The following is a 17,397-nucleotide window of genomic DNA, read 5'->3' as shown; positions in this document are numbered from 1 at the left end:
CCAGAACACATATCGAGAGACTAGACAGTATAGTGGCTACTCTGTCAGATAGATTATTCAAAACTAGACAGAAAAAAATTGATGGAGAAAAGAATTAAAGTCACAGAAAAATGTTGGTTGAAGGGACAGCTGGAGGTCATCCAGTCCACCTTCTGTGGAAGCCAGACTCACTTCAAAGCTACACAAGGTTGCTAAGGGCCATCTCCAAAAAGATTCTGAAAATCTACAAAAATGGAGCTTCTAGAGTCCCTCTGGACAATTTGTCCTAGCGCTTAGCTGGTTGCACTGGAAAGGACCTTATGCTTAATTATAATGTCACTTCTTTGAAACTGTGAAACCCTCACTGGATCAGATTGCTCTAAGCCTCATCCAACCTGGTCTTGAACACCTCCAGGGATAGAGGAGGGTGTCCCCTTCTGTGGTGCAACCAGGTGTCAACCCTGCCTTCTCCAGGCTCAAGAACCAAGTTCCCCTATGCTCCTTTCAGAATCACACTATCCAGCACGTGATAACACCCCAGCGGCCCTCTACTCATCTTTCTTCTAATTTTCACCATTTCTTTTGTGCTGGAGAAGCAGTGAAACTGGATGCCATAATCTGAAACAGTATTAAAGGAACAGTACATATTCGTAATTTTTTAACCTTACCTGTTCTTTTCATCCCTGCATTTCTGAAGCAGACACTGCCACGTCAGTGCAAACCCAAGGTAGCAGCCAATCTGCAAATTTATCAGAATGTCACAATACATGATATATACAGTAAAACAAAAGTAGAGCATATTTTATCCCGTTCTTCAGGAAACGGGTAACTGGTTAAACAAATATGTTTCTATGCTGGGAAGTTCAGCAAATTAGAGTAGGATAAATGAGGGCTGTGTTCCACAGGACAAGAGTCAGAAAACTTCTCGTAAGAATCCATTTATTATCAGTGGACGGAACATTTAAAATGCAGCATAAAAAGCAATTCTGCAAAACACTAACCACACTCTAAATGCTTTGAACCCTCGCATTTATTAAAGCGTAGTTGGGAAACAGTTAGGAAACCACTGATTTAAGATGTTTCAGTAAGTATTTAGTTTCTGCAGCACTGTCAATTTAAGCAGCTCACATACAGCTCTACAAGAAAGTGCACCAGCTGGACTGAGGCAGTCACCAAGTCAGCCAAGCAGGAAACCACACTTTTTCCTGAGTTAATACGCAAACGATTTTACCAGCCTAACTCAAGAGGGTAGCATGGAATCAGAAAGAAGCACAAGGAGCTGACTAAGCCAGTCTTGCTGCCAGAACTTTTCATTACAACTTTGAACACCAAATGAAATAGGCATACAGCTTAAGTTCTTCAAGGCACCAACTGGATAAGACAGCTGGAGTGACTTGACATTCACAAAAAACCAAACAGAGACACATCAAAAAATTAGCTAACTAAGAAACTAAGTCCAAAATACAACCTAATTCCCATAGTCTGTATGCGTGCATGTGCATACACGTGTCATTTAAACTTATAAAATACTGTTGAATTTGTAAGCTCCTGTGGCCTGTAAACCACTTCAGAGTAGAGTGGGAGTGTTTGGTAGTTCCGGTCTTCTGTCAGTTATGTTGTTAAAGCACACAGCGGAAGTTCTTTTTGAGGCCCAAACCTGGGTTTGGAACTTAACATCCCATTAAGTGCTGAAGCATATTTGAATTGAAGATTCCAGTTAATTTTTCATTGACAGAAATTGAATTTGCATGCCCAAAACTGCCCCTGGACACTTAGCCACAGACTTCTCAGTATAATTAGCACTGCTCTACCACAGAGGCATAGTGCCAATCTTCTGCTTGAGCCCAAGCAGACAGTGTGTCTATGCCTGCCTGAGGGATGTGCTCCAAAACAGACACACTTTAAATATATTTTCTTACTTTCATTCCCTATCAAGCAAGATCAGTATCAGATTAGCATTGTACTTTTGCCCAAGAAACAAAATAGGCTGACAGTTCCAAGACTACCCAAGCCAATCTTCCTCTCATTTAATGTGACTCGCTGTCCTCTGGAGTTTCCCCAAAATAAGTAGAATACAGCACTTCTCTATTATGGTCTGTCTAGGACCATTTTGTATAAAACAATCCATCTTTGGAGGCTGCTACTTAACATTCTTATCTTGGAACTACACAGCGGTAGTTTAAGTAGGAAAATATTTAATCACTGTATCACATCCAAATGCAAAGCAAAATTTTATGATAACCGGCCTTTCAGAATACCAGTTTACCTTCTTCACTTCAAAATGAATTTTGGTTATCACCTTCTGTAATTAACTTTCTGAAAATATCAAAAGGGCAAATCGCCAAATTATCCAAAGGCCTTCAGTAGATAAAAAAGATTTAGATTTGTGGTGCTGTACCTGAAGTAAGGATTTGCTTTCATTTCTGGGAAGGCTTATTGATTCCACTGCCCAAGAATGCCAACACACAGAATGGACTCCATGTACTATGGATAACAGTGCCTCGACCAATAAAGTCTCCCAGTATTAGAAACAACAGAGTGCAACAAAGACACTCAGAATCATCCCTTTATGGATCTCCACCCAAGTTGTCTCAATGTTGCCTGTTTTTCCCTAATCCTGAGCCACAGGAGATGGTACGGGGGGCCTTTACCCAAAATTTTGGGTTACAGAAAACAGAGTCCATCATCATTTTTGTCTGAGAAAGCTTGTTTGAATTTGTCTCTTCTTATGCCGCCTTCCAGAAAAAAAATTAATCAAAATCCCATATACCAAATAAGCTCAGAAAATATAAAACCATAATTTATCTAACTGTTCAAATCAAAACACCACCCTTAAACTAGCTTTATGGGTCCTCTTGGACAAAACAGTGTAACACAACGGGCTTCAGACTACCAATAATTAGGCTTTGCCAAACAGTTCCTGTGTTACAATAATTTTCTAGTGAGAAAAACACTGTGATTCCGAAGCACTTTCCTATTTACCTCAGATCCGATCTTGGCACCGTGGAGCGATCCATACCTCCTTCCTTCAACAGCTCCGAGCTGGCTGCCTTCAGCGTACCCCTCCTGATACCCCTCACCACGAAACCTGTACAAACAGAAGTACAATATTTAGCATCTATTTTCATTTCATATCAAACTCACACTGCACACAAGCAACTCACAGAAACAAAACCACGCTGTTAACATCTCCATAATGCAACTGTCTACATTCAGAAATATCACGTGGCATTTATTTAAATTAAGATGCAACCTTTTATGTACGCTGTGATCTTCTCAAACAAGTTTACAACAATTTGCCACGAACAACACACTTTACAATCCATCTCAGTGCTTTCACCAGAATAAAACCACTAACTACAAGCTCTCAACTCTGGATCAAGTTTCCACATGGAAGAAGAGCTGAAGATCACAGGGTCATACAATCATAGAAAGGTTTGGGTCGGAAGAGACCATGAAGGTCACCTAGTCCACTCCACCTGCAGTAAGCAGGGGCACCTTCCACAGGACCAGGCTGCACAGAGCCCCATCCAACCTGACTCTGAATGTTTCCAGGGATGGGGCATCTGCCGCCTCTCTGAGCAAGCCACACCAGTGTTTCACCACCCTCAGAGTAAAAAAAAAAACCTTCTTAATATCTAGTCTAAACGTCTTCTCTTTTCATTTAAAACTATTACCCCTTGCCTTATTGCTACAGGCCCTGCTCAAAAGTTTTTCCCCGTCTTTCGTACAAACCTCCTTTAAGTATTAGAAGACCACAATAAAGTCTCCTAGGAGTCTTCTCCAAGTTTAACAACCACAATTCTCTCATTCTGTTTTCACAGGGGAGGTGTTCCAGGACTTTGCTCATTTTTGTGGCCTCCTCTGGACCTGCTCAACCAGGACCATATCTTCCGTGCGCAGAGGACTCCAGCACTGGATGCAGCATTTCAGTCTCACCAATAACACACTCTGCAGCCCAGCTCAGTGCCTTCACCAGAACAACGTCCCTACCTACAAGCTCCCAATTCCTGGTCAGGCTTCCACATGGAAGAAGAGCCAAGCCCGAGGAGCTCGGTCACTCAGCAAGAGCAGACGAAAATCTGCTCCACCGTTCTCCTTCCTCACCCCTTTTTCAGGCTTAACACCCACTCTCCACTCCTCACTTTTTCCTTCTCTCTACTGCCCGGACCCAAGATCCAGGCCCAGGCCCAGGCCCAGGCCCAAGCATCCCTCCCTCCTTCCCTTCCCCGACAGCTACCCGCACCTCCCCGAGGACCCCGCTCTGCCCCGTCCTCTCCCCGGATGTCCCTGGGCCCCACTCAAGCCTCTGGCACCAACCCCACCTTTCCTCAGCCATCACGATCTCGTCAAACATATCGGAGCTCGGCCCCGCGGCCGCCATGGTGCCGCCAGCGCGCGGCCGCAGTGCACGCCGGGAGCGGACGGCGAGCCGGAGGGGCCAGGCCCGGCGCTGTAGGGAGGGGGGGCGAGGGGCGTGCAGCGCGGAGGGGGGCGTGGCCCGAGAAGCGGAGACCACGCCCCCTTCCGGCTTAGCCCCGCCCCTCGCAGCTGCCGCGTAGCCTGCGGTGCGGCTTGTGCGCGGTAGGGGGCGCCCGAGCAGCGCGGCGGCAGCACCGGGGCGGGGCCACCCTGGTCCCATCCCCGTCCCATCCCAGTGCCAACCCCGTCCCATCCCCGTCCCATCCCCGTCCTCTCCCAGTGCTGTCCCGGTTCCATCACTTTCCCATCCCTTTCCCACCCCTCTTCCATCCCTGTGCCATCCCTGTCCCGTCCCGCTACCATCCCTGTGCCATCCCTGTGCCATCTCTCTCCCATCCCTCTCCCATTCCAGTGCAACCCCTCTCCCATCCCTCTCCCATCCCTGTAACATCCCTGTCCCATCGCTCTCCCATCGCTCTTCCATGCCTGTGCCATCCCTCTCCTGTCCCATTCCTGTGCCATCCCTGTCCCATCCCTGTGCCATTCCTGTGCCATCCCTGTGCCATACCTGTGCCATCCCTGTGCCATTCCTATGCCATCCCTGTCCCATCCCTGTCCCATCCCTGTGCCATTCCTGTGCCATTCCTGTGCCATCCCTGTCCCATCCCTCTCCCATCTCTGTCCCATCCCTGTGCCATTCTGGTCCCATACTGCTCCCATCCCTGTCCCATCCCGATGCTATCCCAGTGCCATCCTGCTCCCATCCTGGTACCATCCTGCTCCCATCCCGGTGCCATTCCACTCCCATCCCTGTGCCATCCTGCTCCCATCCCTCTCCTATCCCTGTGCCATGCCTGTCCCATCCCACTCCCATCCCTATGCCATCCCTGTACCATCCCAATGCTATCCCAGTGCCATCCCGCTCCCATCCTGGTACCATCCCACTACCATCTCGTGCCATCCCGCTCCCATCCCTGTCTCATCTGGCTCCTAGTCCCACTCCGGTGCCATCCTGGTCCGCTTCCAGTCCTATCCCTGTGCTATCCCATCCCAATGCCATTCCAGTCCCCTCTGCCAGTAAGCCGGGGGTTGCCATGGCTGTAGGGAACCCTCAGTGCCCCACTGTGAGCTGAAGGAGGCACAGGGAAAAAAGTAGCAGTAACAGTGAAAGAAACAGTGGTTTTGGTATTTTGCCATTTTGAAAAGCCCCACAAATCCCAGGCTCTGATAGATGCTGCTTTTGCATTGGGCCGTGACATTTCTCATTTTCAGGTGGTGTACTTCTGATGTATATAGCCAGAATGTAATTTTTTTTTGTGTAAATACCTACACTTCAGTGTGTCAGTGGGTCAAGGGAAGTGATTCTGCCCCTCTACTCCGCTCTCGTGAGACCCCACCTGGACTATCATGTCCAGTTCTGGAATCCTCATCATAAGAAGGATAGGGAGCTGTTGGAACAGGTCCAGAGTAGCTACAAAGATGATCACAGGGCTGGAGCACCTCTGCGATGAGGACAGGCAGAGAGAGTTGGGGTTGTTCAGCCTGGAGAAGAGAAGGCTCCGGGGAAACCTTAGAGCAGCTTCCAGTACTGAAAGGGGCTCTGGGAAAGCTGGGGAGGGACTTTTTACAAGGGCATGTAGTGATGGGATGATGAGGAATGGCTTTAAATTGGAAGAGGGAAGATTTAGACTAGACATTAGGAAGAAATTTTTCACTATGAGGATGGTGAGGCACTAGAACATCTTGCTCAGAGAAGCTGTGGCTGCCCCATCCCTGAAGGGGTTCAAGGCCAGGTCGGATGGGGCTTTGAGGAACCTGACCCAGTGGGAGGTGTCCCTGCCCATGGCAGAGGGATTGGAACTGGATGGGCTTTAAAATCTCTTCCAACCCAAACCATTCTATGATTCCACAACTGTAGGATGCGTTGTTAAAATGTTTATTTGTTACTACAGATCAACACGGGTACAATAAAACATTTATACTTATTTATAAGCATATAATTTGATGTTAATTTATGGTATTGTTTTCCAAATTCTTAATGAAAATGTGGCTCTGGGTACACCAAAGTCATTTGTCTATGCAGGCAAGGGAGCAGGAGGTCTGTTATCCCCCAAATCCAACACAGGAGGGCAGAGAACTCAAAAAGACAGCTTTGAAATCCAGAGATGGGTCTAAGGAAACCAGAGAACTACATCAGAGTGAAAATAAAATCTTGGTACTAAAGGTTTAGCTAACCAGGTGCGTCAATCAGAGTTCATTAGAAATGCTTCATTGCATTTGCTGATTGACACAGAGCGAGAGCAATTGGCTGGCCAGCTCATTTTCTGCATTAATTTAAAGTGTAGGTAGCTCTGGGTCTCACATGAATTCACTGAAGGTTTGCCAAGTGTGAAAACCTACTTGCTCTACAACCACACAATCACAAGCAAACACATCTTGTTCACTGATGGCAGTGGAAATACAAGGCATCTTAGAAGGTTTCCTCTAAGCTAACAACTACAATTTAAACCTTGCTTTGTTAGCAAATGAAAAACGAGTTCTTTGATCTCAGTAGGTAGCAGGATAGATGAAAAATGCTGAAAATATAAGAATGTCCTGGCAAGAAGACAACAAAATACCAGTGTAATTTTGGGGCATTCTTACATATCTTCAGGCTCATCCAACTGGGTTCCTGATAAATTTGTTGCATGTCTAGGCTGTCACAAATTCATCCTGAATTCGGATTCCAAATGATGCCTTTAATGCACTGCCATTCTCTTCCAAGGGAAACAAATCTATTGTTTTTCACATCTGAATCTGCCTGAAAGGAGGCTTGGCTTCCATATATTTTTTGAGGAAAGAAAGTACATTTATTTAATTTATTGTGTCATTCTCCATTTACAAAGAACGCTGGCAGAGTAGAAAGACTTGTCCCAGATTTTCCACAAACACAGTTTCACTGCTTTAAGCAGAGATAAAGTCGATACTGTGGCTCTTAAATACAAGATTTATAGCTTTTTACACTTCCCCTAAGTGTGAAATGAAGGTGCCTAGTATCTCCTTTCCTACCACCTTCCCTCTGCTCTAGCAACTCGCATTTGCACATCATAGCTTCTAACTCAGACTTCACACGGAGATATTTGACACCTGACCTTTAAAAACCTTTTAGGGCTGTAAAATGTACTATTGCAAATGAAAGCACTGCAATTGTCCTACTATCTTTGAGAAACTATGATCCACTGGGATATAATCGTGGATGGTGGTGGTGGTGTTTACATTCCCACAGAAGCAAAGGCAATGGTGTTTCAAGGTCTTGCACACCAAGTTCCTGGCTGAGTCAGGTGTTTGATGGCAGGGAAAGCATTTTCCAATAATCTTGCCACCTCAAGCTGTGATCCTGTTAGTTTTTATAAGCAAAACAGACATGTCTGGTCAGAGCTTGGATGGGAAACCTCCAAGGAAAACTAAAGTACTCCAGGAAGAGCTGTGGGTAATTTAGCTCCTGGCGTTCTTCCCTCCGTCTGTATAAATATTGAGCCAACCTCTAACCATGCTGTTGCGGTAAGAAATATTGTGCTGCTGGTGGAAGATGCAGAACCAAGTATGTCAGCAAATAGGGTCACTAGAGAGCTCAAGATGCTGTTTGCAAATGCAAGGTTGCTCATCTTTGAAATTAAACAATGTACACTCTGGACTCTGTTATTTCCTGTTTCACATCAAAACTGTGCGTTGTTTTTGCAGAAAAGTAGAAATGGATTTTTGACCAAAATTTAGTTCTTATTTATTTCATTTTTTGGGTTTTTTTCTTAATTTTTTTTTTTATGAAAGGATCTTGAAAGATATCTAATTTCTAAGTAAATCCAATATCCAATATCTAAGAAAATGTATTGTATGATTAACACTGGAAATGAAACCCAAAAAACCAGAATGCTCCAAACCTGAAAACTTCTGGAATAAACCAACCTGAAAATCAGGGCTTCATCTCCCAGTACACGAGGAGTGAGAACCCTTTGGTTGTGTGGCAGTGACTCAGCACAAAGGAGCATGAGAAACACCACGGGAGATGTTTGCCAGCCAAGAAATCTGCAATTCCTGTGACTCACAGCATTTCCAAGTGGAAAAGGTCCTTCCAGAAATCAACAACTTTTTCAGGCAAAAAGAACCAGCTTTCTCCAGCTGCACTGCTGAGCGTGGTTCCCCTTTTTAAAAGGGAGCAGCCTTTCACCCGCAGGAATTTTTTGAATTTGCAGGTGGATTTTGCACAGGTAGAGAATTGGAGAAACCACACCTTACAGTGGATTCTTCCACCTCCCTGAGGAATTACCTCCTCCAAGCAGCTGGGGGTTAGCACTCCTTTCAGTGTCCAGCACGTCGAAGGCTGTGAGCAGTGCGAACAGCAGGTTTTAACAACATAAATAGAGTGTGAAAAGGAAGTTTTATAGAACAGATGCAAATCCACAACTGCTTTATTGCAGATGAAGTATAACTGATAAAAGCTACAGGCACCACTCACTGGCTTAGATCTACACGTACCTAAAAGGAGGTTGTGGCGAGGCAGGTGTCGTGTCTCTTCTCCCAGGTAACAAGCAACAGAACAAGAGGAAAGAGACTCAAGTTGTGGCAAGGGAAGACTTGATTGGATATTAGGAAAAATTTCTTTACTGAAAGGGTGGTCAGACATTGGAACAGGCTGCCCAGGAAAGCGGTTAAGTCGCCATCCCTGGAGGTATTTAAAAGACATGTAAATGTGGTGTTTAAGGACATGGTTTAGTGGTAGACTTGGCAGTGCTAGGTTTATTGTTAGACTCAGTGGTCTTAAAGGTCTTTTCTAACCTAAACGATTCTGTGATTCTACAGTTCTATGACTGAATGATGAGGAATGGGAGCAAAACATCAGGACTCACTCAGACAGCTTTAAGTTGAGCGAGTCCAGAGAAGAGCAACAAAGCTGGTGAAGGGGCTGGAGAACAGGCCTTACGAGGAACGGCTGAGAGAGCTGGAGGTGTTTAGCCTGGAGGAGAGGAGGCTGAGGGGAGACCTCATTGCTCTCTACAACTACCTGAAAGGAGGTTGTGGAGAGGAGGGAGCTGGGCTCTTCTCCCAAGTGACAGGGGACAGGACAAGAGGGAATGGCCTCAAGCTCCGCTGGGGGAGGTTCAGGCTGAACATTAGGAAAAAACCTTTCATAGAAAGGGTCATTGGTCCCTGGCAGAGGCTGCCCAGGGAGGTGGTTGAATCACCTTCCCTGGAGGTGTTTAAGCGACGGGTGGATGAGGCGCTGAGGGACATGGTTTAGTGTTTGATAGGAATGGTTGGACTCAATGACCTGGTGGGTCTCTTCCAACCTGGTGATTCTGCGATTCTATGATTCACTCATTTGTTGCATCAAGAGGATAATAACTTAGGACTAGATGGAGTGACCTTCATGTATCCCAAGGTCAAAATTTAATGAGCTATTTCCAAAGCCCTTCCATAAAAGAGATGCTATTCTTAAAATTGCACTTTCATGTGGAGCTCATCAGTAACTGGCAGCAAACAGACTCGAATTCCAGCCTTGGCATTCACTGCCCAGCTTTGGGAGAACCCCTTTGTCTCTCCGTGTCCTTGTCTGTTGTATCTCAACTACACTAGAATCATAGAATCATAAAATAGTTTGGGTTGGAAGGGACCTTAAAGATCATCCAGTTCCAACCCTCCTGCCACGGACAGGGACACCTCCCACTGGATCAGGTTGCTCTAAGCCTCATCCAACCTGGCCTTGAACACCTCCAGGGATGTACTACGCTCACAGGAGACTCCGTCTTCAGACAGCTGCTGTGGAGCCAGATGCCATGGTTTGCTAAAGCACACTGAAGTCTCTAGACTAAAGGAGTGACAAAAGAGTGAGCCAAATTTCTGTGTTGAAGATGATTGTTTCTTTATTGCAAATGTACACATTACACTACTGATAACGCACATAAATTTATAAAGCTATCATTTGCTAAAATTTCATGATTACAAAACTTCACAAAATCTGTTAGAACTAAAAAACTTCAGGACTATATAAATAGAATTTTGAGCATAAATAACAGTAACAAAATAAACAGATGTATGTATTCAATAAATTAATTATAAATATTGCATTGGCAATGAAGTGCTAGGTCAGAAGAACACCAGTATTTCCAGTAGAGTTTTTTTTGTGTAGAAATCTGTGTTATAAACGAACCTTTGAAAAGAAGTAGAATCCCTGAACCCTTTTCTCGCATTGCTGGTGGCTTTTTTTCTTTTTGTCTTTGGTTTAAGCTTGATTATTCCTTTGTCGAATTGTTACAATGGGGGAACAGAACTGAAGACATGGAACATTCACATTTGAGGTACTCAGTCCCTTCATGCAAGAATGGTGTGGCTGACCCAATTCTACCACACTGAAGTCACTAAACTGTCTCTCCACTGATTTCCACAGATGCAGAATCAAGCCTGGAAGGCACTTGAAGGAATGGCTGATGGTTAGAAGTTAAATACAAAATCTTATTTTGCAACTGATTTGACCTATACATCACCCATTTTCAGCCTTTCTCTCTGTTTGCTAATAATACACATGCTTATATACACAAGAACCTTATTTTAAACACTAATTCAAACTGTGTTCTTCCAACCACACACTGAATTCTCACTAATGTTGACAAGAACCCTCTGCTGGATGATGCTGATGCCACAGTGAACATAAATTAGCCAATAAAAGGAATCAAAGATCCAGTTTTCTAAAGTACCCTTTAGTAATAAGGGAAGGAAGAAATTTTCCCTTTCTTCCCTTATTTACTAGGGGAAGAAAAAGCACAATATACAGGCAGAATTGTTTTTTCAGTGGTATACTTTCAACAGAATTTTTTTCCAGGGCTTTCAGCAGCTTTTCAAGAAACAGTGTTAACTCTACTTCACGTAACCACATTTGCTAGGTTTTCCTTAACCATGTTTTGTTCCAAATGTTTGTCCATTGGTCCCAATGACGAGGAAAAAACCGTCTTCTGCATTTGCTTCTATGAGCAGAAATAACAGGTGAACATATGTGGCGATGAAGTTGATGTAGAAAAATGATAATTACTTTATCATCGCCAAAGTAATGGAAGAATTCTGATGAAGCTATTAAGCTTTCCTTATTTAATCCTTCTTTTCCAAATAAAACTATAGATAGGCAATTCTTTACACTATAGAATAACTCCTAGGCACTCATCTTTTACAGGTACAACACATTGCAGGGAAAAGCTGGCTCCATACTGAAATATATAAAAAAGTTGAAATATCACTACATGAAAAGCTAAAAAACCCTGCAGTATTCTGCAATATTTTTTTAGAAACGTGTGTGTGTATGTGTGATCAGAGTCATTTCTGAAAGCTGGGGCTCTTCACTGGCGACAATTTGGAGGCGATGCCGAAAGGGTCCATGCTGTCTGTTTCAAGAGGTGAGGAGTACACCTCTGTTTCAAAGTCCTGGCTGTAATCACCATATTCACCAAAGTCTGTTGACTCCACAGGCACAGTGTTGATCATAGGTAAGAAGTGAGATAGCGGAAGAAAATCTTTTCCTTTGAACTGTTGTCTTTGCTTGGCACTACTCAAAGACACCGATATTCCATATTTTTTTGATTTATAGACATTGTAGCCATCTGGACGAATCTCCTCTTCAAAGGAACAATCCTCAGTGGAATACCTGAGCTGAATAGCAAGGAGTAATGAGAATTACAAATACACCCACCAGATTGATTGTGTTCAAACACAACATAAACCTTTAATGCAACCAGCCCTTTCTGACAGGCCTTATGGGGAGCGGCTCAGAGAGCTGGGGTTGTTTAGCATGGAGAAGAGGAGGCTGAGGGGAGACCTCATTGCTCTCTACAGCTACCTGAGAGGAGGTTGTAGAGAGGAGGGTGATGGCCTTTTCTCCTAAGTGACAGGGGACAGGACAAGAGGGAATGGCCTCAAGCTCCACCAGGGGAGATTTAGGCTGAACATTAGGAAAAAATTTTTCACAGAAAGGGTCATTGGGCACTGGAACAGGCTGCCCAGGGAGGTGGTTGAGTCACCTTCCCTGGAGGTGTTTAAGGGATGAGTGGATGAGGCGCTGAGGGACATGGTTGAAAGGAATGGTTGGACTCGATGATCCGGTGGGTCTTTTCCAACCTGGTGATTCTATGATTCTATGATTCTATCCTATACTATCCTACCCTATCCCATCCCACCAGAGCTTCCCACACTGCACACAGCATTTATATTGGGTTATGAGGCCATTAAAAGACCTAATCCATAATTCCTGAAGTTAATACACGTCCACCACATTAAATGAGCTTTTAATCCTGAATGTGGGCTTCTCCAAAGCTACCACACTTGTCCGGTCCTGAGCACAGCAAAAATAGAATATCAGATGACAGTGCTTGTTTATATAAACTGTCCTTAATTGTTGATAGTACCTAACTGCAACCATGAGCCCTAACCAAACAATACTCAGGTATAAAACACTGTCTGTACTAGAGATTTACCTGTGCAAGGGCTCAGGATCAGGTCTGTTAAAAGGCAGTGCATTCAAAGACAGCACTTCCACAAGTGTAGCCAAAGAGTAAAACGACACTAAAAAGGTAAATGCTGGGCTTTCTACTTAGTATTTGCTGAAATTATGAAAGAACAGTTAATGCAGTGTTATTTGCTTATTACGCATTAATTAGAACTGTCAAAATAATAACAGCGCACGTTGAAATTTTGTATAGAAGAATGCAGTTTCTTAGGTATGAATCCGTAGAATTAGGTTTGTGATATACTGTACAGATAGTATATTATGATTTTGTATCACCAGGTGAGACCTTTGAGATCCTTACACAAGCCTTGTATTTCTTACAACTCCAGTGCTATTTCAGGTTCTGCCACTACAGGTGATTGAACTCGCGGTCAATAAAAGACAATTACTGATTGTGTCTCAGTCTGCAGCGATAAAATTCTCCTTACATGAATGTTCTTCCTGTCTGAATAGCAAACATATTTGATACTCTTCAGCCTTTTCTCAAACACCCTCAATAATACGGAGTACAATTAGATGTATCCATTTGGTTGTCTTTTAAAAGCACTTTTAAAACTAATCAAGTAATTTTAAAACACACATTTTCTCCAAATAAAATTACCCAATATTTATCCTTCTACAAACATTATATCTCAGAAAAATTTGTGTCTATCATACAAATTTATGACTGAATTGTTAGCTATCCTTATTTCTATGAGTGCTCAGCCTCACTAACAAGGATGATTAAATAAAAGAGCTTCCTGAGCAAGTGTGCATTGCAAGTAACTGCTATCGATTGTGCCCCACATCTCAACTATAATCGTTTCTTCTTAATTTCATTTGGATTGTCTCTAGTGTTTTTTTTTAAACAAGTACCAAATGCCCTCTAAGTATTTCCAGATTTTTTTTTTTCACAAGAGGAATTTGTAGCATGTCAGTATGTTCTACAGTAAAGCAATTTCCCCCTAAACTACAGACTATGGAAGGCTGCACCTTCAAAAATCAAGCCTAGTCATCAGTTTTCCAATATTAAAAAAGGGCACGTTTCAGGAGTGCAAGTGGTCGCTGAGTTCAGTCCCCAGACACTGTATTTGCCCTTTCATTCTTCCACTCCCAAGCGTAGCACTGATAAGGCAAAGGATTGTCCCTGCCGGGACTGTTAGCAGAGAGGTGACAGCAGGTATCCACAACATTTAGATGTGACAGCGCGGCTACATGTGATTGTATTCTCAGAAAAAAACACCCTGCAGGTCATACTATCACCAACAAAGCCAGTGTCAGTCAAGGCATATGCATACGCCTTCAAAACGGTGCTATACAAAAGCTCTTTTAAAATTCTATGACAGCTAAAGTCCAGCCAGCAGCTCCGATGGGAGCAGGATCCGGGCTCTGCTTTGTTGTCATTGATCATTTTGCTTTGGATATACATTAAAACATCAGGCTAATAATTGACCTGCCGTATCATCTGAACCTATGCACCTTAGCACGGCATCGATTGATTCCAGCCCAGAAAAGCAAGGAAATTCAGCACGAAAGGCTTAATCCTATGTTATGCATGCATTCAAAAACATCACTGCGACAGTATTGCTCTTATTAAAGATACTGGGAGCTTTGAGAATGGGCCAAGTCCTTTCCCGATTGAAATCAGCAGAAATTTTGCTGGAGTAATCAAAGCAGACTCAAGCTGTATCTTTACTACGGCACAATAAAAAGCCGTCGCTCTGTGAAACTCGGGCTCCTGTAAAGCAGTTCCACACAGATCGAATCTGAATCTGACCCTTCCTATTCTAGAGTTGGCAGCTTATTGATGTGGCTTAAAAAAAAAAACAGGTTCACACTGCTGATAATGACTAGCTGATACGCTGGCAAAGTAAAAACCATGACCTAACAAAGTGGTGTCAGGGGGTCACTCAACTCCTCAGCCTCCTGGAGTCCCACAGGTGGGCTGTTGTCATGGGTCTGAAGGGAGGCAGTAGGAGAAGAGTCCTTTTTTCCCCTGGAAATCCTGTTTCTGTCTAGTACTGCCTCAGAGATGTCAGCCCTGTGTTTCTGGGACTTGTTTGCACAGCAACCATCTGCCTGCGCCTCCTTTCCAAAGGAATAACCTTGGTGTTTTGTTAGGATTTTTTTCAGAATACCTGGCCTGAACTGTGAGAAATTAATCTGATTCTATAGCCTGATTTGATCTATTTCTGCAGCAGAAATGCAGTCACTCCCTGATTAGGCTTTTCAAACATAAACTCAGTTTTGCTCTGGACTGTGTTTTCGGTGTATTCTGGCAGGGAATATGCACTTTGTATTCTAAATGATGTTTTTTGCTCAATTCTACTGATTCAGATGCCTTTCAGGCAGCAACATTGACAAGAATCAGCAGTCCTATAGAGAAGGGGGTGGTGGTGGGGGACGACATGAAAGCTTTGTTAACCCATCACCAGCCGCAGCAATAAAGAGAACCATGCCAAGCCCTTTGGTCTCGCCTGCATGGAAAGTTTCCCAGGGAAAGGTAAGCGCGGGGCAGAGCTGTTGGGGACCGGAGTCCAGGACCATCGCATCTCACCTGCCCATGCAGCCGCCCTGCTTCGTCCATGCAGAGGTACCGGGAGCTCCGCACGCCCTTGATGGCCACGGTGCGCATCGCTACAGCACGGATCTCCAGCAGACCTGGGGGGGAAGAGTGGTGTTATGTCCATGTCCCCATCCCACTCCACTCCAGTACCATCATCCTGCTGATACCGAAAATGCCAGCAAGTAAACTCTCTAAGATTCATTTTGGAGCTTCAGAAAGCAAGAACCCTTTATGAGACCTGGGAAACGGGGTGGGGGGAGTGTGTGATTTCCATCAATAGAGTGCAGCAAGACAAGAGCTGGGGACAGAATATATTCCCCGCTTCCCTGCATAAATTTCCCCAGAAATCTTATGTGTACTCTATTACTTTCAAAGGTCTAATTTTAATGTTATTATGAACTTCACAACAGTCATCTCTTGCTGATTTGGTGCTGGCTCCATCTCTCTGCTTGACCTTGCATTCGCGATAGAGAAAACAGAAGTGATTAATCTCATAAGTCATACATATATGGAGAAGAACCAGGCATATCTGGTCTAAATAAATTGCAACACATTTCATTCAACTGAAATATCTGATCTAAGGACTAGTCTTTATTCATTGATTTGCTGGGAAGCATAATCTGTTACCTTCCTTTTTTTTTTCTGTACTGCAGAGCTTGTTTACTTAGAGAATATGCTTTAAACCTACCCATTAGATGTTCCTGACTGTGGCAGGGGGGTTGGAACTGCATGATCTTTAAGGTCCCTTGCAACCCAAACTATTCTATGATTCTATAATTCTATAATTCTATGATTCTACGATTCTACGATTCTACGATTACAGAAGAAGATACATGTGTGAAGTATGATCTGTGCTGAAGAGATGTTATAATCTTTATAAGATTCCAGAGGAAGACATGTGTGTATAGTATGATAGGAATGATAGGAATAGGTTGGACTTGATGATCTGGTGGGTCTCTTCCAACCTGGTTATTCTATGATTCTATGATTCTACGATTCTATGATTCTATGACCTGTGCTGAACAGAAGATATTATAAGATATATAAGATCACAGAAGAACACACATGTAAGAAGTATGATCTGTGGTGAAGAGAAGATATTATAATTGTTATAAGATCACAGAAGAACACACGTGTGTGCAGTATGATCTGCGCTGAAGAGAAGATGTTATTATCGTTATAAGCACGGTGTCTGGAAAAACACGGCTTGCAAGAAAACCTCTTATCGGAGGGATAACTAACCTTCAAAAAACACAACTGCTTTGATGAAACTCGACTCTGCTTTAGGTTAACTCAAACCCATCCCCCTGGCTGCGCCAGCATCCCCGCGGTACTCACTGAGCGGGCTCTGGCTGCCGGCAGCATCCACCCTCCCGTCCCCTGCGATGCGCAGGAAGCAGCTGAAGAGCCCGTGCCTGCTGGCGGTGTAGAGGTGGCGCAGCCGGACGGGCTCCCCCCACCCGTAGTTGACGTGGGGACCGGCGTCGGGCAGCGGCAGCGCCAGGGCGGCGGCGGCGGCGGCGGCGGCGAGAAGCGCCAGGGCGGCGGGGGGCGGCCCCATGGCAGCCGCGGGGCGCACGGGGAGCGGCGGCGGCGCTGGAGGCTCCGCGGGGACGGAGCGCGGGGGAAGCGGCCCCCCGGCCTTTTATAGCCCGCGCTTATCAGCCCGATCGATTCGGCCGCATCCAGCCCCGAGCCTCAACCTGTTCCACAGGGGGAATGGGGCGGAATCGGTCACTCCCCTCCCTCTTCTCCCCTTCCCACCCGCCCCCGGCACTATTGATCGGGTGACATCACGTCGTAGGGGACACCCTCGAGGCGCTCCCGCCCCCCCCCCCTCCGCACCTGCGAGGAGACGGCTGCGCTGCTTCCCGGACCCCCGAGGGGATGAGGTGGGATGGGGTGGGATGGGATGGAAAGGGATAGG

The 17,397-nt window shown here is 44.8% G+C and overlaps 2 protein-coding genes across 6 annotated transcripts in view; both read right to left on the bottom strand.

Annotated features, from left to right (window-relative positions):
- The window catches only part of LTO1 (LTO1 maturation factor of ABCE1), a 28,894-nt gene extending 24,477 nt beyond the window's left edge, over positions 1–4,417 (bottom strand). For all 5 annotated transcript variants that reach the window (XM_069857424.1, XM_069857423.1, XM_069857425.1 and 2 more), the window contains exons 1-3: positions 4,305–4,417; positions 2,962–3,067; positions 648–718 (exon numbers count right to left, since the gene is read on the bottom strand). In XM_069857424.1, the coding sequence (XP_069713525.1) occupies positions 648–718; positions 2,962–3,067; positions 4,305–4,363 (236 nt within the window). In that variant the 5' untranslated portion in view covers positions 4,364–4,417. The remainder of the gene's footprint in view (positions 1–647; positions 719–2,961; positions 3,068–4,304) is intronic.
- A 7,233-nt stretch (positions 4,418–11,650) lies between these two features.
- Positions 11,651–17,031, bottom strand: FGF19 (fibroblast growth factor 19). The gene is made up of 3 exons (XM_069856980.1): positions 16,809–17,031; positions 15,462–15,565; positions 11,651–12,072 (listed from the first exon to the last, which is right to left on the bottom strand). The coding sequence occupies exons 1-3, from the start codon at positions 17,029–17,031 to the stop codon at positions 11,740–11,742; spliced, it is 660 nt and encodes a 219-aa protein (XP_069713081.1). The 3' UTR covers positions 11,651–11,739.
- Between the last annotated feature and the right edge of the window lie 366 nt (positions 17,032–17,397).

The sequence above is a fragment of the Phaenicophaeus curvirostris genome, chromosome 5, assembly GCF_032191515.1.
Source record: "Phaenicophaeus curvirostris isolate KB17595 chromosome 5, BPBGC_Pcur_1.0, whole genome shotgun sequence".
Taxonomy (NCBI): Eukaryota; Metazoa; Chordata; class Aves; order Cuculiformes; family Cuculidae; genus Phaenicophaeus; species Phaenicophaeus curvirostris.
The sequence above is the reverse complement of the archived record's forward strand: the minus strand, read 5'-3'. Positions and strand labels throughout refer to the sequence as shown.